Here is a 19,165-nt window from a genome sequence, read left to right as displayed (position 1 = left end):
GTCTGTGTTGCTAGTGAGCGTCGCTGTTTTCCCTCAGTGGCCGCTAGAGGGCAGTGAGTGGCGGCGCTCGATGGTGCTGCTGAAGTTTTCAAGATGTCGCTGGAGCAGAGACTCTCCCGAATCGAGGAGAAACTCAAGCAGGAAAATAAAGAAGCCCGCAAACGAATCGACCTGAACATCGACATGAGCCCGCAGCGCTCGCGTCCGAGGCCAAGTGAGTGTGCGCGCGACTGAAGCGATGATTGGTGATGAATCACAGGCTTACATGATATAAACAAACAAACCGATCGAATCCTGACACTTCACTCACCTTTAACGTTACTCGTATGGGCCTCTGTTAAACGTATAACGTTAGCGGTGTCTGTTCGTCAGGTTTGGTCTCCAGTGATGTTTAAATGGAATATCTTGTCGTGGTATAAATAAATAACAGGAACATCTGCCAGTCGGCTTTCTAGCGTTAGCATGGCGGCTAGCAGTGTTTAGCAGGCCCCGATACTCGCCGATCTGTCTTGTCTGTTTTTTGTTTATTTATTTGTTTTTATCTCTCTTTTTTGGTATATGTGTACATATCTACGTCTTGGTCTTTCAGTGTCTTGTCTTTTCTCACACGTTATTTGTCTTTATGTGGAAACATCATTTATATGTTGTTGCTGTATTGTGTTGTCAGATCATAACAGTCATGGCAGTTTTTTTTAGAATTGTAGTAATGCTGGTTCAGGTTTCTCTTTGGATCTCGAATGGGTCTGATGGAGTTTTTGTTTGTAGTGGGATTGTCTTGACTTGGCAGCTGATTTATATTGATGTAAGGGGGATCCTATTAAAGGTGCCCCATCCCCTAATTTAACTAAAGTGTTAAATGGCCAGAGTTCATTTGAGTGATTTTTGAATGTGTTTAAAGTGAACAGTACACACTGAGAGAAACCTGACATGATGGGTTTTCAATGACTGATTCTGTAATGAATGTTTTACTTATCGACTGCTGTCTGTATTTTTCTCAAATCACAAATGTTTTTTTCGTTGTGTTACTTGAAGCTCCAGTGTGTGAAATTTAGCGGCATCTAGTGGTGAGGTTGCGAATTGCAACCAACAGATCACTCCACCTCTCCTTTTTGAAGCACTATGGTGGCTGACACAGAAATAAGATTCTTTGCTGAAGCAGATAACGTATTTACGAAACGCGCTCTGTAGAGCAGTTTGTCCGTTTAGGGCTACTGTAGAAACAACATGGCGAATTCCCTGTAAGGGGACCCGCTGTGTATGTAGATGTAGCTCATTCTAAGGTAATAACAACATAGCACTTCATTATGTAAGGTCTTTATACACCTCTGAACACATAGTTATGCATATTACATTTACAGGGCATTTAAAAATCTGTCTGTGCTAAGAATGAATTGACCACAGGGCTCTAGACTGCGACCAAAATGCTCGCAAATGCGATCGTTTTTTTTATAACGTGCGAGGTAACATTTCACAGGGAGTGCGTAAAACAAATTTTTGCCCCGCCAAAGATTTATTTTAACATTTAATGTGATTTATGAGTGGTGAATGCTTGTGATAATTGCAGGAAAGAGCGAGCAGAGAGCTCGTGCAATCCCTCTGACTCCAAACTAAAGTGTGTGTTTGACTTCATTCGGTGTTGCGCAGACCGAGCGGCATAAAAGCTCTAGAGCGCTCCATATGCTTTTAAAACGCTCTCACTGAACATTGATGTCATTTTCCGATCGTTCAGCACAGGGCGTAATGAAGTCGAACACGTCGGTTTCTGAGCTGTCTCCTCCTTTTCCTTATCTTGCCTTTTCTTCCCTGACAAGTGTTCCGCACATGCAGCTAACATAAAGGATCATAGAAATCCTATCCAATGAAGTGTTTTAAGTGTTAACATCTATCTTTTGCAATGTCCTAACAGCTGTGAAAAACAAACAGCGCGTCAATGTCAGCTAATGTAAGATTCGCGATGTAATGACTCCTTTGAACCGATTAATTTTGTTGAAACAACTCCTATGTCAAACACTGAACTCACGTGACTCACTGTCTGAACCCATCATACCAGTCACTCAAAACACCTCAGAACACAAGCGTTCTTAGACCATTTAACAAGAGTGGTTAGTAAGATTTAGTATTTCAAGTTTATTTATGACAATGTATAGTAAAGTACATATATAATCATTTAGTTCTGAGTTACTTTTGAGTTTTGAGCTAGCTAATTTAATTTAATTGTATGTGGTAAACATAAAGAAGGCCAGTGGCAAAATTACAGCTCTTTGCAAAGAGGGCAATAAAGATTGATTGTGTGACAGGTTATATTTGTGTCAGATCATTTCATAGCCAATATATAACTCGAATATAAAAGTAAATGATAACAACTGTATAATATAACAATTCTTTGCATTTATTTTGGATTTATTGGGCTCCTAAGTGTTAAACCACAAATATGAAGCGGTCTATAGCCAACTATTTTAAATGACAGAGTGACAAATTAGCAGAAAGATTCATCAACTGAGGTCATTATGATTACTATAAAAAAGGGTGCGACCAAATTGTAAATTAGTGCGACCAACTGAGAAAGTGGGTCGCACCAGTGCGACCAGTGGGAAAAATGAGTCTATAGCCCTGGACCATTGTAGCACACGTGCGATTCAGTTTTGCACGTGTTTTAGACAGAGCCGCCCGCTTGTTTCTGTGAGGTGTGTTTGCTTGTGTGTGTGTTAAATCAATGCGCTTAAAACTTGTTTTCCTGCTGCACTGAGTCCATATTTAGAGCCCTGTGATTTCCACGATGTGAAAACAGGGAAGGAATAGCGGAGGCGCTATCCAGCTTTTTAAATATGTCATCTGCTTGTTTTGCGTGAATATGAATGAGCTGCACAGTTTAACGCATTACTACACACGTGTGACGCTCGTGCATTTATCTGCGTCTCTGTATGATGACATGAACTCCATCTCGAGAGCTGCTCTGAGAGTTTATTTCATTAGCATTTCACTGTTAGAGAGATGTTGTCAACCACACACTCTTTGCGACGACCCGTCAAAAAAGTCTGGTAAACTTGAACATCCAGATTAAAAACACTGTATTGTATTATAATATTTACTGAAATAAATGGTAGTATTCTAGCAGTAAATTGATAAGCTATAAACACTAGAGTATATTTATATTTACTAAACAAATATTTTATATATATATGTGTGAGGAATTTTACTGCAGTTTACCATTGTAAATATGTTAATAGCAAATATTGTTTTTTATATATAATTATTGTATAGTAAAAGAATGGAAAATACAGATCCCAGAAAAATTAAAACGGAAAAAAGGAACTTGGGAAAAACTAAATTATATGCCCCTAATTTACCCAAATTTAACATTAATGTCCTTCGTCCGTTACCTGCCTATTTATGTGATAAACTAAATATTTTATATTGTGTATATTTTTTCTAACATAACAGACGTTTTACACTTGTGCTCCAACTGTTTGGCCTGTACTTCAAAACTTTAAACCTCTGTAGCACCAGTGCTACGTGCAAACAAAGTTAACGTACAGCCCTGATTGATGTCAATAGATCCCCAAAAAATGACACACGGGACCTTTAAGTCAATTTTTCTTTATTTGGTCCTATTGAACAAATCATTATAGTAAAAGTGTAAAGAATAGTGTATGGTCAAAGGGTTTTATTGGCGGATGGAGTACCATTTGCATTTTACTACGAACATCATCGGTTACATTTTGGTTATTGTAGCGAGACAGCTGTGAATTTGTGGTTGCACAAACTAAGGGTACCTTTCATAAGGGGTTTAATGCTTTTTATTCCTTTGTAACACAAAAGAAGATATTTTGAGAAATGTCTCAGTGGTTCTGTGTCCATACAATGGAAGTAAATTGGTGGCCAATGTTGTTTGGATACTGACGTACTTATATATCTTCTTTTGTGTTGTGCAGAAGAAAGAAAGTCATATAGGTTTGAAATGACATGAAGGTCACCATCGCTGAAAGTTGAACTAGCCCTTTAAATGTGCAAACTGAATAAGTAAAAGTAATTTGGTTGTGTGTATCAGTTTTCATGCTGGATAGTCCAGAGTTGTGGTGGGAAGTATTCTAGATAATGTAGATGTTAAATGGTGTGTGTGTTTGCGCTGGAGTGGTAAAGGGAAGGAAGCAGTGAATCCTGTAGGTGTGTGTGGGCTGTTTTAGTAATGTGAGTGTGTGTGTATTTTCTCTCCTCTGTATCTAGTCATCGTGATCCAGCTAAGTCCAGCTCCAGCCCCCTCCCAGCGCGCAGGTACCATCATCACTACATCACGCTGCACCATCTCTCTCTCTCTCTCTCTCTCTCTCTCTCTCTCTCTCTCTCAATCTTGCAGGTGACATTAGCCACAACTGCATCTGTTTTTTTGCTGTCATCTGTCTTTGCTGTTCTCCTCTACTTCTACTATTCTACCACCCCATATCAGAGTTAATAGTTTTGATTTTAGTTTTATAAATATTTTAAATTAGCTTTTATTTTTATATTTTTATAGTGTTAATTGTAGTTAAAGTTTTGGCAATTTTGGATATGCTTTTGTCATTATTATGATTTATTGGTTTATTTTTAATGTTGCCATATTTTAGTTTTTGTTTACTATTATTATAATTCTGCTTTAAACTTACTTCAGTTTATTTTTGTGGCAACATTTACATTTTTCCTTGAGTTCATTTTTCCAATAATTTTAATTGATTTCAATGAACAGGAATGTTTTCAAAGTTTTAATTTTAGTCAACTACAATAGCCTTGCCCCATATCATCCCTCGTCCTTTCGTGACCTCACTCATCATTTCGACTCGTTTAAAAGTATATTCCATTCAAAAAATGAAAAGTCTCTCATCGTGTTGTTCGAAACCTATATATGACCTTTTTCTCCTGTTGAACACAAAAGAAGATATTTTGAGAAATGTTTCAGTGGATTTGTGTCCATATGATGGAAGTCAATGGGGGTCTGTGTTGTTTGCTTACCAACGCAACGTTCTTCAAAAGATCTTTGTTTGTGTTCTGCAGAAGAAAGAACGTCACACAGGTGCAGACTCTTATTGTTCCACAGAGACCAAATCTACGTTACCTTCTAATTTGACCTCCAGTTAGAAGACGATATAGTTTTTCTTCTACACAAATCATCTTCATTCATTCTTTCTTTCTTTCTCTCATTCCACCATTGCCAGTCCCTTCTCCGGAGCAGCGAGTGTGTGTTTGTGTGATGTTCTGTATGAACTCATTTTGCTGGAAGATCAGACATTGTGCATGATGTGGCTTTAACCGCACGGCCCGACTGTGAACAAACGCTCCGACACGCAAAGCTATGGCGACACTCAACGGGATGTTCTGCGCTCGGTACCTGTGGGTTTGTTTTGAACTTGCCTGCCACCTCTTCTCTTCTGCCTCCCTCCGGTCTGTTTGATGGAGAAAGCTTAGTTTCTGTACAGATGTGGATTACAGCGCAGCAGGTTTTCGTACGCTGTATATGTGTGTGTGTGTGTGTGTGTGTGAACACAAGGCCTGATCTCACTGACTAACCCAAACTAACCGATTCTCTCCCATGAACAGGTTTACCAGAGGAAGAATCCGAAGTTGAATGGTTTTCATTTTCCATCATCCTCCTCTTTATTGGATGAAGTATTTACAGGGCTCTATAGTTCAAACGGAAGCGCTGTGCTATAAAAACGCTCTTGCCTGGTTCTGTGCTCCAGCGACACGAGTTGCTCGCGCCGATATAAAAAATTTGCACGGTTTGGGTGAGTGAATGTCAAACGTCACCCTACGGTGACCCTCTGCTTGTTATTAGACTCTGCCCCGGTGCATGCTGGGAATGCTAACACTAACTCTGATGGCTGGTTTTGTGATTTCCGTGTGTCTGATCTTGGCATGTGATGGTCAGGACACAACATTCATGTGTTTACATAACTAGTATGGGTACTGTTGTATCAAGCACCGACTGTTCCCCCTTTTCCCCAAAATGAGGCCGGTGCTGTACGCCAAAACGGCACCCCATCAGAAAGCATCATAGGGAAGATCTCTTAAAAACACGGTTTCCAGTTACGAGCCGACAGTAACTTTCGTCATCCTTCTTCCCGTGACGTTTGCTCTTTCTCTACAGCTCTGCAGTTACCGCTGGTGAACGACAGAGGAAGTCGCTCGTCGTCCACGGAAAGCTCTCCCCAACACCCCTCGTACCCCAACAAACCCCGGCAAATGCTCACGCTTCCCACACCGCCCTACTGCCTGCAGAAGAGCCTCGAAAAGTACGACACGCGTACACACGGCAGGAGTGATGCAATGAGGAAGAAGTGTGTTTTCATGTGTTTTTTTTCTCCTCAGTGCTGAGATCGACCAGAAGCTGCAGGAAATAATGAAGCAGACCGGTTACCTGAAGATTGACGGACAGGTAAGGTCCCGCCCTCTTTTTGTCCATTCTGGAGATGCGAGGAACGCGTCAAGCCCTGTGTGTGTGTGTCCGTGTGTTATCCAGCGTTACCCGGCTGAAGTGGCGGATCTGATCAGTGAGGGCGAGATCGGCAGTGGAACATGTGGACAGGTGTTTAAAGTTCGCTTTAAGAAGACGGGTCATGTCATCGCTGTCAAGGTGAGCTCCGCTCGAACCGCGGCGCGTTTCGTACAAAAGTGCTAAAAGATCAATGATGGGTTTGTGCATCCACATGTTCCTCCACTTGAACTTTCCTTGTAATTACAGAGTCGTTAAAAGAGCAGTTTAGTCATGTTGTAGTTATTGTTTACTATCTACATCACCGCTGTTCGTGTGGTATGTGAAAGTCTCTTTGTAGTGATTCGAGTTGAAGTTCTTACACTGTAATGTTTCTCTACAGCAAATGAGAAGGACGGGTAATAAAGACGAGAATAAGAGGATCCTCATGGATCTGGACGTTGTGTTGAAGAGTCATGACTGTCCATACATCATCCAGTGCTACGGAGCTATAGTCACCAATGTGAGCGTCACAAACACACCCTGTAATGGTTTGTCCAACTTTCCTGGTATGATGCATCACACATTTGATTAGTTTAGTTGCATCATCCGTAATTAAGCTTAAAAAAAGTTAATAAATATGTTACATTTGATCCTGGAGACTGTTTTTGACTATTAAAGGGACAGTTCACCCCCCCCCCAAAAAAATCGGTGATCATTTACTCACCCTCAGGTTGTTTCAAACCTATGTAAATGTCTTTGTTCTGTTAAACGCAAAGAAAGATATTTGTAAGAATGTTAGCAATTTTCAGTCAAAAATATTGTATATTTTGTTGTTCTGTTGAACACATAATGAGATATTTGGAAGAATTTAGGAACACAAAGAGTTCTGGGGCACCTTTGACTACCATTACATTTTTCCAGCTATGGAAAAATTAAATAAAAAAAGAATTAAAATTAATTTTTTTTAAATTAAAAAATAAAATAATCTGTGTCAATGATGTCACGGAATTGAAAATTGCTAACATTCTTCCAAATATCTTTCTCTGTGTTCATCAGAACAAAGTAATTTATACAGGTATGAAATGACATGAGGGCGAGCAAATGATGACAGAATTTTCATTTTTGGGTGAACTGTCCCTTTAAGTAGGGCTGTTCAACGATTAAGAGTTTGTACAAGTTTGTGTTTACATGATGTGTCCCAGGACCACAAAACGAAATGTTGGAAATTCGTTCATCTACTGAAAGGTGAATAAATAAGCTTTTCATTGATACGGTATATAGTTTGTTAGGATAGGACGGTATTTGACCGAGAAGCAACTATTTGAAAATCTGGATTCTGAGGGTGCAACAAAATTTATATATTGAGAAAATCGCATTTAAAGTTGTCCATCAGAGGCGCGGAAAAAATGAACATGCAGCAGCTAGCGATGTTCGTAGGCGTGTTTTCGGCCATTTTGTTCGCGATTTTGCTGCATCCGCTCACAAAAATAATATTTTGATGCATTTACGGGAGGTTATTTACGAAATATCGTCATGGAACTTGATCTTAACTTCATATCCTACTGAGTTTAGGCATAAAAGAAAAATCGATAATTTGGACCCATGCAATATATCGTTGGCTATCGTCCCCTGATATATGGTGAAGGATGTCTTTTGTTCTGTAGACGGATGTGTTCATCGCCATGGAACTAATGGGGACGTGTGCAGAGAAGCTGAAGAAGAGGATCCAGGGGCCCATACCAGAGGCCATTCTGGGAAACATGACCGTAGCTGTAAGACGAGACCCTTTAAACTGGATTGTGTCAACCCGTTTCATTGTGGAATCTGCTTTCTTATAATTGCTGGTGGCCAGATTTATTCTCACATTAATAATATTGGTCTCGTTTCCTCTTGTGTTTAGATCGTGAAAGCTCTGCTGTACCTGAAGGAGAAACACGGTGTGATTCACCGAGACGTTAAGCCATCTAATATCTTGTTGGATGCCAAAGGGCAAATCAAGCTGTGTGATTTCGGCATTAGCGGAAGATTGGTGGATTCTAAAGCTAAGACTCGCAGTGCTGGATGTGCCGCGTACATGGCGGTGAGCACACACGCACATCGATCATTTAGGATTTAACGTCTTATTACATTCTGGAAATGAAGTTACGCATAAATCATCATGGATAATCAGTTTTTGCCCAGCGTGCGCCTGTTTGATGACATGGCTAATTTTGGGGAATCTGCATCATTGTTTCTGGTTTCTTCCTCAGCCTGAGAGAATAGACCCTCCAGACCCTAGTAAACCAGACTATGACATCAGAGCTGACGTCTGGAGTCTCGGCATTTCACTGGTGAGTTCTCCTTCCTTATGTTGACACCTCTCTTCCCAGGGTCAGTTTAGTTTTTTCCATGTGCATGTGACTAATTTTGATATAATTAAAGAGGTAGATTTCAAGACAACATCCTTTGGGATACCTGCCTCATATTTCCTCCTCCCCGCCTGTAGGTGGAGCTAGCCACAGGACAGTTTCCTTATAAGAACTGCAAGACAGACTTCGAAGTCCTGACCAAAGTCCTTCAAGAGGACCCACCAGTCCTTCCTCTCAGCATGGGCTTTTCTCCAGACTTCCAGTCCTTTGTTAAAGACTGGTACACATACACTTGCAAAGTTTTATAGAGTATACAAACTAAAATGGTGTACTTGCATATCTAATCTTTCTGTGTTTCTGCAGCCTCACAAAGGATCACAGAAAAAGGCCAAAATACCACAAGCTGCTTGTAAGTGTCGACATCTCACGTACTTCCACTTTACCCTAATTTATAATTGTCGTGTACTTTGGAGGTCAAGTAATGCCCGATGCCGATATTGAGAAAGCCAATTTACTCTGCCAGTGCCTATAATTAAAATGTATATATTGGCGAATATTTTAAATGCATTTACATATGGATAATGGCCAATAACAGCTCATTAATCTGCTAGGCCGATATATCGGTATAATCTGTACTTTAAAAGTAATAGTAGATATGCACCGATATATCGGCCGATACTGATTATTGGCCGATATATCGGTGAATCTTTAGTATTAAATAAAAAGCAATTGAATTATAAAAGCAATTTTTCACACTTTTGGCCGATACTTTAAAAACAGACATGATCAGGGCCGATATATCCTGTCAATCAAAAGAGGACAGAAAAATGCAATGAATTTGTGCTCTTTATATAGAAAATGTTAAGAAACATCACCAGTTTGATGTTCAATATTAATAGTCATTATATGAATTAATAACATTAAGATATTTAAGAAATATGAATTTAATCTTCAGAATCAGTATCGGCAGATATCACTCTGAATAATCGGCTGTCGGTTTTAGTATCGTGCATCTCCACATAATAGACTTGTTTTTTTCCGTAGGAACACAGTTTCATTCGACGTTACGAGGTGTCGGAGGTGGACGTGGCGGGCTGGTTCCAGACGGTGATGGACCGCACAGAGTCTCCGCGCAGCAGTCAGTGCTTCAGTCACCACCAGCTTCACTCTCTCTTCAGCAGGTAGCCAGACGGAGAGCGAGAACCACGTGATATGGAGAGTTTGGTTTGGAGACGGACAGACAGGTTTTAAATGTAAATTATGGAATGGAAGGAGCAGTGGAAACACAGATTGTAAAAGACGAAATGGCTGTAAAGTAAGAGAGAATGTTCGTTTGGGAGTTTGACCGATCGACAGACACTCCTGAGCAGGTTCAATGTCAATTTGAAATACTTTTGTCGTCCTCCACCCGTCGAACAGGATGGAACGTTACATGGTCACAGTTACACACTCTCATTGTGACACGCACACACACACATGCACGTTTACGGTACTACACTGTTTAATTGCTGATAAGTATTCCTCACCGCACACAGTACGATTTATATACTTCTGCGCCGAGGATCTGCTTAAGCTAAATCCGTTCTCCTCACGTTCAATATCAACACGTTCTCCGTAGCCCCTTACTCAGGGACTGAACAGAGTAGTCATACAACACTGTGCAATGGTGTGTGTGTGTGTGTGTGTGTGTGTGTGTGTGTTAGGTTTATCGGTTCTACCGTTCTGCAAAATGACGCAAATAGGGAAAGAATTTATGATATATGGCTCAGTTATATGTTTTGTAGAAGTGTTATTTTCTGTGCTAGGGAGCGTCATCCAATATTTCAGTAATAGTGACTAGGATTTTAATAAATGGAGATTTTAGAGGTCAAACTTTTAATACTTGATGTTTAGATTGTTATAATAGATTTGGTATAGAATAATGATGAAGAAAACTGCATATGAAAATAAAACTAGTGGTTGACCGATATGTATTTTCTACTTAATGCAAAACCGATACAATGCTTAGTCATATTACAGCAAAAAAATATGAACTTAAACATTTAACACAGTTTTTCCTCAAAGTTCACTAAATTAAATTGAAATTGAAAAGTAGGGATGTAACGATTCACTTAGCCCGCGATGCGATTCACAATACTGATCTCACGATACGATTTATTTTTACAAAATGAGTTAGACAAATTAGAAATGAACAACTGCCCTTTTATTATTTCTCAAATGCTGCACGTTTCTTTGTGAATTTTTTTTTTGTCAAATAACAAACCTGAAAGACTCTTTAATATAAACAAACTAAGACTTTGTCTGTGCTTTTCTTGGATTTTTTTACATTTAAGAAATATCGGCATAACCACTTTTTCCAAGTTTGCCGTAAACACAGAGGCCCCTGCTGTTCAAAACATGTATTGCGATTCAAATAACATCTCAACCGGCTTGAATCGTCACATATTAAAATCGATTTTCAACCGGCTCACGGTGAAGCGTTGCATCCCTATCGAAGATTTTGTCCATCGACAAGATTTTGAAATTGACTAAGTAGCGGTAAATATCGGCATGCTATTTGGCCAGATATTGGTCTATCACTAGAAAAAAAAATTGTCCAGATGCACACCTTAGGTGGGTGTTAGAAGTATGAGTTAAGAGTTTTATCTGTGACTATTGGAAGACTAGCTGAACGATGTCGTAGTCGCTTTTATTTATCCATTGAAAGAGACAAGCGTAGCAGTTTTCCGTGAAGAGGAGGAGAGAGAGACGTTTTTGAGTGTTTCCTCATTGATAAACTTTCTGATCTGATTCACTCGACTCATCAATGTTTGTTGTGTCATTTCATTCTGTTTCCATAAGCATTAGAGTTCCCGTAAACCAAAGTTTTTTGTTTTTTTAACACTTTATTTTTGGACACTGCACTGCTCTGTTCTCAGTGTATCTCAGCACATGCTCGTGGGTCACGCTGAAGGTTTTCAGCAACTTTCACAACCAAAGCTCTAGAGTTTGAGATTCACCGCTTTAAGAAGCCAAATCACTGCTAGTGTGAGAAGACCGAATCGAGAGAGAATCTGAGGGTAAGGGTATGTTGTTCAGGAAGGAAGTTTTGTGTTGTGGAAAATGGTCGTGGGTAAGGATGTTTGTGGAAAATCTAGGTGGATTATTGAAAGTATGAGAGAAAGACGTCAGTTAAGTCCTATAAATGAAAAGTATCCACTTGTTTTTGGTGCGGGAGATGTAAGGTGTTGGTTTTCATAGGTTGCTGTTTCGCGAGCTAGCTGGATGTTGCGTAAAAGCTTTCAATGGTATCGAACCAATGTGTCGTGTTTTTATTTAGGGGGTTTTTGTTATCTTCTGCGTATTATCTGCTATTATTCTTATGATTATTTATTTATGATCTTATTGCTGCTACTATTTACTTTAGATGCTGCTGTCAGTTTTATATGCCCCAAAGGACTTGTTTTTCCTAAACCAAATGCATAAACACGGCAACGTGTACACGTTACCAAATACATGAACCGTTACCTGTCAAGCGCTCGATACGATGGGGAAATGAAAGCGAGGAAGTTATCTGAAGATCTGTAGTTCACAATGTCAAGTCACAGACTGCAGCGCTCGCACAACTAATATGAATAACCGCAGGTCATTTTTATTAAACACACACCGACTGGATTTATATGTATATATATATTTGAGCTAGAGTTCAGTCTTTATTGCACCATTAACCGTAGCTCATGCAAGCTCACATATGGTTGTAATTGTCCTCCTGTGTCCGTCCTGCGGTGGATGAATTTGGGTTTTTGAAATCGGGTCAAAAAGGATGAACATGCGGATTTGTTCAAAAAGAATGTGCTGTATTGCTACACCGCTCCTGTTAAAGAGACAGTTCACCTAAAAACACAACTTCTTTAATCATTTACTCACCCTCATGTCAACCTGTGTGACTTTTTCTCTTCTGCAGAACACAAACGATGACATTTTGAAGAACGTTGGTAACCAAACAACAAAAATATTCCTGTTTTACGACACAAGGCTGATCTTGTTTTTCCAGATGCTCCAACATAGACACGCAATACGGGTCGATGTAATAGTTTATATTAACTAAACATTTTCTAACATGGCTTGCCATCAATGTGACTTCGATCTCTTGTTGAAATTCATCACAGATATCGTGATACCTGCCTGTCTGTCTGTCCGTCCGTAATTCTCTCGGTAGACCTCACTGCAGCATTACGCATCATAGGTGTCATCAATAAAACATTGTAACCAGTGACGTTGTTTGTAAATGCTGGATTGTTGCTCTGAGGATGCAGGGAATGTTATGTATGTACAGGCCTGTGATGGGTGAAACCTCACACCCTTCTGATCAAAACTCAACATGACATCTAATGCTTTATTTTCACTCTTCTCATTCTGTTAACACACACACACACACACCTCCCTTTGGTTTTAATGGACGTTTTCTGGCACTTTTTTGCTTTCAACCCTTATTTTAACTTGAAGCATCACTCTTCTGTTTTTTTAACTAGAGGTTTTTATCACATGTATCCTAAACTCTGTCTGACAACACCAAACGAACATGTACAGAGATGTAAAGCAAACCTGTAGTTTCCATAGCATTATTATGTGTGTGTGTGTTGCGCATCACTGCTTTTATTCTAGCGTGCTCTTCCATCATGTCATATGATGGTAAATCCAGTCTTTAAATATTAGAATTGTAGTTGTTTTTGAGTTCTCGTAAGGACGCCCCACCTGTAAGCAAACCAAATACTCACTATGCAGTCACTCAGAACAAAACCGGTCGCTTTTCCCTTGAACTTCCTGTAAATGCACGCAACTACTGGAGAGACGGAGAGAATCCCGAGCGTCTCTTTGGTCTCCGTGATGTGTGAGGGAATTTCTGATCGATAGTGTTTTCTTTGTTGTTTTCTAAAATGAGCTGACATATTTAAGGATTGTACTGGGGTTGGTAGTTTGTCCAGTGCTGTAAGTATATCAATTGCATGTTATGATCTTCGAAGTAACTGCCGTTGATCTTTACACTTCGTTTGGGGGGAGGGAGACGTGTAAACGTTTATCTTTATTTATGATTTTTACATATATAAAAAATATATTTTCTGTACGTTTTTTTCACCAAAATATCGTGTTTTTAGAAAAAGACACACTTTTGCCTTTTTATGTCTCCTTGTTTTGATCTGCTTATGCATTATAGAAATTCTACTTGTTTGATTTTTGTTTGTGTTGTATGTTTAGTCGTTTGTGTTCATCTGTATTTGTGTTTGATCTTACAAGAGAGTGCTAAGAGAGGTTTTAGCGAGCAAGATATTGCGTCTTCACCTGTTAGGAAACCAAACGTGTTGGTTTTGTTTTTAAAATACCGTTTTGTCTTCACAATGTTATTACTCTTCAGGGTTAAGATTACACCAAATTAAAAAGAGTCGAGTGGGACAAATCGCGAGACGTTTGACGTTTGCTACAAAGGTGTGTCTTTTTCTGTAGAAGCCAAGCAATCGCTTTATTGCTTTGATGTTCATTTTTTCAGATTTGTACATTTATTTTTGTTTGTGTAGTAAGTTTTTCGCCCAGAGCTGTTTTGCTGTATGGTTAGAATGTGTCTTTGTGGAAATCTCACTATTTGTAGCTGCTGCTGTACTGGAGGTTTTATTTTAATATATATATTTTTTTGACGTGATGATGAATTTAGAACCATGTAGTTCACAAAATCTGTTTGATTGGTTTAGAAATGTTTAGACCTGCTAATTCTGTACTCTGTTGTTGTTGGCATCTTTACACCGCTCGAAAATATATTGTAATGTTTGATTAGAAATGCTTTCGTGCCAACAACAGACAATACGAATATACGGACGTTATAGAATACAGATATTATGATGCAACGTTTTCACTCTTTTCTGGAAGAAATTCGATATTTGATGTGGTATGTAAAAAAATAAGACTGAACCTCAACATCCAAGCACGAATAATGTGTCTTTGATGAATATTGATCTTTTTTATTTATTTATTTTTATTGCTTTCTTTCTGTTTTGGGTTCTTAGCCTGGAACAAAAGTATCCCAAACTGTTGTATTGAGAGACAGCCATCACCGTTTTATCATCACAGTTTTACCCACTTGTTTTGTTTCTCTATTTCAAGTGAAAGAAATGCCATTATATTGTGAATACCTCAGGATTTTTTTGGGAAAAATTCAAAACACAAAAACCTAAAACAAATAAAATGCAAAAAACTGTGTTTGTGTTGTTTATTAACAGTCTTCTGCTCTGTCACTTTCAAACATCACCATTCATGATATCAGAGATAATACAATTCAGGACGGTACCAAAGAACGAAGACCTATTCTAGTTCTCCTCAGTAACAAGTAGTGTTTTAATAAAGTAAATATTTAAACTAGATAAACTATCGCTGTAATAAAACATGTACGTTTACATTTAAATAAATGGGGGAGGTCTACTTGTCTTTTTAATCTAAACGTATAGTAATAATAAGAATAATAAACAATTATGTTAATAATTACATTGTTTTAATGTTTCTTTAAACATGCACACTTTCACGTCTTGATTACAAAAATGTTATGAAATATTATTTACTCTGTATTTGCATTGAAGATACAATTTATTGAAATAATGTTAACCAACAGTGCTGCATGAGGTTGAAGGGGAACAAATTCATTTAACACAAAAAATATTAAAACACTACTATAAATTAAAACCGTCACAAAATTAGATTTTAATAAAGTCCGTTATTATTATTATATATTTTCACAACCTATTATTATTGCCAAAGGAAGTATTGCGAAAACTAAAGGAATGTAAATAATTAAATAATGGCATCACTCAATTTGATATTTGAATAGGTTTAATTTGTGTTTCTTTATTTTTGGCCAATGAATTACACTCAAAAGATGAGTGTTGGGAAGCTGAGAGACCATGTGTGGCTCTTCATGCTAAATGTTAGACGGGTGCTAAACCAACACAAGTTAGTGTACTTTAGTTAAACTTTGATCTTTTTAGACAGTTTTATCGCAAGCACGCACGCGCCTGGCCCGGAGTCAACTTACCGTCTGTGTTTGTTTATCGGTCTGCTGGTGGCTAATAATATTATACATAAACGATTTATATTTTATTTCATTTATATAAATATTATTGTGTTATATACTTGAACATACCATGTTATGTATAGATCTTTTGTAACCATAACCTTTGTCAGTATTAATGCCATTGTAACGCTGCACGGCAGGAAGCAAATACATTTTTATGTGCTCTCATGCGTTTGTGTCCCGATTTAAAGTTTGTATAGCTAAAGAGCGCTGATGTCAACCCTCTGTGATCAGTTTTGAAGAACAAAGCTGCAGAGCTCACGGTTGCCTTACAAAATGATAAACATGAAGAGTACAACATTTTTCCCATAAAAAAAATCAAACCGTGACATTAAATAAGATTTTATTCATTAGGGTTTTTTAATTCAACAATTATTTCCAAGGCTTCCAACAGTCACACATGACCCCTTCTTATTCTCATATTAGACATTCAAAATTAATATTTTTATCAGTGCAAAAATGCTAATCAAGCAAAATAAGAAACTCTCTTCTGTGTAATAAACCATTTGCAGCTCTACGTTTTCGGTAAAATCGTTTTTAAAAAAAGCCAGTAATAAAACAAATAAATTAAACGAAATAGTTGGCAAATCCGTTCAGTTCTCCTGAACATCGGTAAAGACACTGAGACGAAGCATACGCGTCAATGTCTCTGTACATCTCAGTGGGGTTTAAACATTGATTATAGACGGTGTTCAGGTTGAGGATGAATGACATTTGGATGAATAGTAGGAGCTGTTGCAAGAAATCTTGAAAATGAGAGGCGACGGCTTAACACAACACAAATCCAACTGACCGATGAAAACCTGCTGTGGTCTTTGAAACCGTATATCTTCATGTTCAATATCATTACAGGTGTTTTTTTTTCAATATAAGACATTCACCTTGACTACCTGAAGCACAAGTAGCTCTTCATTTCAAGGCTGAACACACAATAAGCCATACAACACATTTTTGGCATTAACAGAATTTTTAAAGTTACTCAGTTCTCATTCCCTACCTCACTTTACAATGTCTACCTCACTCTCTCACCATCTACCTCATTTCCTCATTCACTTTCACACTGTCTACCTTAGCCTACTCTTTGCGCTCTCTCTCTCTCTCTCTTATTATTACCTCACTCACAGTTTTTACAGTGGACCTCACTCGTCTGAACACCGTCTACCTCGTTTTTTTTTTACCTCACCCCTTATTTCACTTCACACCTCTCTTTCTTCTCACATTTCATTAATTCTATCAAAATGTTCCTTGATATTCCTTCCTTTCAATCCATAAATACTTGAAATACTTCTCTCCAATAACGTTAACTTAATACCATTCTACGTTCTCTAAGATTTTCATATCCGACTTTGCAAGCATGACCACCGTTCATCGGAAAAATTCCCAAACTATCAAATCACAGTCACTTTCCCGATCGCACACGTTCACACTCACGTCACATTCGATTCAAAAGCAGACGTACTGAACGAGTGTTGTACGCAAACGGAAGGTTAAGCAGGTTAAGGAAGTATAGTGGTCTGCTGGGTTTGATACCAAACATACTGAAAACTGAATTTCAGTGGTACAGTTTCTCCGTGTGCGGGTCCAGAGTCTCCGAAGCGTGCCACTGTGTTGTCTTCAAGACCTCAATAAAAAAACACACCAAAAAACGAAGGCAAAACAACACCAGTGGGACCGTGTTCGGGTACCGAGAAATGGATAATGTAGCAGGTCTGTATCACGGCATCTCTGGCGACTTCCCAACGATCCTTTTTCACGCTTCTGACGTCGCTTTACGACTTGTTTTAATGACCTTTGACCTCTACATCCACCACTGTTTCCTTTCAGCAATCTGAGACCTCAGAGACATTGGACCCCCTGGAGATGGTCTTCCTCTGACGGACCGTCTTCTCCTCATCCTACACCCACACGAAAAAGAAACGTATATGTTTAGGACGTCTCTCGAGTGTATAGAGTAAATGTGATTAATGTACCGTCGCGAAGACGCCGTTTGGTCCCCATTCTCCTGGAGAGTGGTCCTCGGGGTCTTCGCCCTCTTCCTCCTCCTCTTCCTCACCCTCCTCTTCTCGTACCGGGTCCATACCGTCCTCCTCATACTCGGTGGCATAATCGGACTCCTCTGCTAGACGCACGTATATATGAGATGCGTACAGATAACGAGTACATCGTATTCCTAACTCGCAAAAATCTGAAAACAGAGAATCTGAATCTCTAGAAACTGACCATCGGCTCCTAGGAAGCTCTGCACGGGTTCAATCCTCGACACTATCTCGGCTAGATCTGTGAAATCTGCACTGGGACACGTGCAGGACTGAAACAGTGAAATAACATCATAATAAATACAGACGTTTACATAAAATGTTTAAATTGAATGAAAACTCGATATGAGTTTTTTTTAGTAGCTGATGATGAAAGTGATACAGTGTGCATATGATGCAATTTATATGCACACAAAATTGCTAAATTTAAAATAAAAAATATATATTTATATTTATTCTATGCAATATTTGTTTAAAATATACACAACAAAAAAATCTGAAACAAGACAAAATATTGCTTAAATATGTCTGTGATTTATAGTGGAAAACTCACATCGGTCTTCTTGCTGTCATTATAATCCGCTGATCTATGGTCCTTCAGCATGTTTTCAATGATGTCACCACGGGCACACTCGGTAAACACCAGTATACCGTGCTGGTACCCCACATCCTGAGACAGAAAAACCAAATCATCTATTATTAGCAATTTAACTATATGGATTGTAATGTTATTCAATACACAACCTGGAAACAAACATCAGGCATTGTGTAACCGTATAATATACCAGATAAGAGAAAGACTTTATAATATTATTATTTCTGTTTCTTAAATGATAAATCAAGCAGAACAGATACTGGACTGAGTTCTTACATAGATTTCATCAAATTTTCCAAAGTCCATGGTCTTGAAGCGGTCGATGGGTGGGCGGATGTATTCACAGTAGGCGCTCTTTTTGACCACTTCCAGCTGCCGTACGCAGGACACGTAGGCCAAACGTGACTGAATTTCAGCCATATCAGGCACCTGCGATACAAAGAGGACACACCACGTTTATACACGGTACGCTTCAAAACGCTTTCCTGGTATTTTAAATGCATTCGGAATGTGTTTCCTAAAGGAAGCTGATGAACTTTTAGGAGTCCATCACGGAATTTCAGAGGGTTTGTAAAACTGCCAAGAAATTATATTATTTAAAACAAATGCCAAGTTAAAGTAAAAGCTGGTGAGAATATAAAATGATGA

At 38.7% G+C, this 19,165-nt stretch overlaps 2 protein-coding genes across 3 annotated transcripts; one reads left to right on the top strand and one right to left on the bottom strand.

Annotated features, from left to right (window-relative positions):
* The first annotated feature begins 52 nt into the window (after positions 1–52).
* Positions 53–15,019, top strand: map2k7 (mitogen-activated protein kinase kinase 7). Of its 2 annotated transcripts, XM_057331694.1 has the most exons (12): positions 53–214; positions 4,225–4,272; positions 6,119–6,263; positions 6,340–6,406; positions 6,491–6,604; positions 6,846–6,965; positions 8,110–8,217; positions 8,346–8,525; positions 8,695–8,775; positions 8,931–9,073; positions 9,157–9,202; positions 9,838–15,019. In XM_057331694.1, the coding sequence occupies exons 1-12, from the start codon at positions 94–96 to the stop codon at positions 9,976–9,978; spliced, it is 1,314 nt and encodes a 437-aa protein (XP_057187677.1). In that variant the 5' UTR covers positions 53–93; the 3' UTR covers positions 9,979–15,019. The 2 variants fall into 2 exon arrangements, with proteins under 2 accessions (XP_057187677.1, XP_057187678.1); XM_057331695.1 differs by lacking the exon at positions 4,225–4,272.
* Positions 15,020–16,218: 1,199 nt separating this feature from the next.
* On the bottom strand, positions 16,219–18,951 carry LOC130552845 (patatin-like phospholipase domain-containing protein 6). Its single transcript, XM_057331480.1, has 5 exons — positions 18,794–18,951; positions 18,476–18,592; positions 18,107–18,194; positions 17,857–18,005; positions 16,219–17,781 (listed from the first exon to the last, which is right to left on the bottom strand). Exons 1-5 carry the CDS (start codon positions 18,935–18,937, stop codon positions 17,707–17,709), a joined length of 573 nt encoding a protein of 190 aa, XP_057187463.1. The 5' UTR covers positions 18,938–18,951; the 3' UTR covers positions 16,219–17,706.
* Between the last annotated feature and the right edge of the window lie 214 nt (positions 18,952–19,165).

Source organism: Triplophysa rosa, linkage group LG4 (assembly GCF_024868665.1).
Source record: "Triplophysa rosa linkage group LG4, Trosa_1v2, whole genome shotgun sequence".
In the NCBI taxonomy this organism is placed as follows: domain Eukaryota; kingdom Metazoa; phylum Chordata; class Actinopteri; order Cypriniformes; family Nemacheilidae; genus Triplophysa; species Triplophysa rosa.
Note: the sequence above shows the minus strand (reverse complement) of the source record. Positions and strands in the feature narration are given on the sequence as shown.

Excerpts from the sequence above, each read along its gene's own strand:
- LOC130552845 (XM_057331480.1), bottom strand. The coding sequence starts at position 18,937 with ATGGCTGAAATTCAGTCACGTTTGGCCTACGTGTCCTGCGTACGGCAG. Across the intron at positions 18,593-18,793 it reads GAAAATTTGATGAAATCTAT|GATGTGGGGTACCAGCACGG; the intron begins GTAAGAACTCAG and ends TTTCTGTCTCAG. Across the intron at positions 17,782-17,856 it reads CAAACGGCGTCTTCGCGACG|GATGAGGAGAAGACGGTCCG; the intron begins GTACATTAATCA and ends GTGTGGGTGTAG.
- map2k7 (XM_057331694.1), top strand. The coding sequence starts at position 94 with ATGTCGCTGGAGCAGAGACTCTCCCGAATCGAGGAGAAACTCAAGCAG. Across the intron at positions 8,776-8,930 it reads GGAGTCTCGGCATTTCACTG|GTGGAGCTAGCCACAGGACA; the intron begins GTGAGTTCTCCT and ends CCCCGCCTGTAG. Across the intron at positions 9,074-9,156 it reads CAGTCCTTTGTTAAAGACTG|CCTCACAAAGGATCACAGAA; the intron begins GTACACATACAC and ends GTGTTTCTGCAG.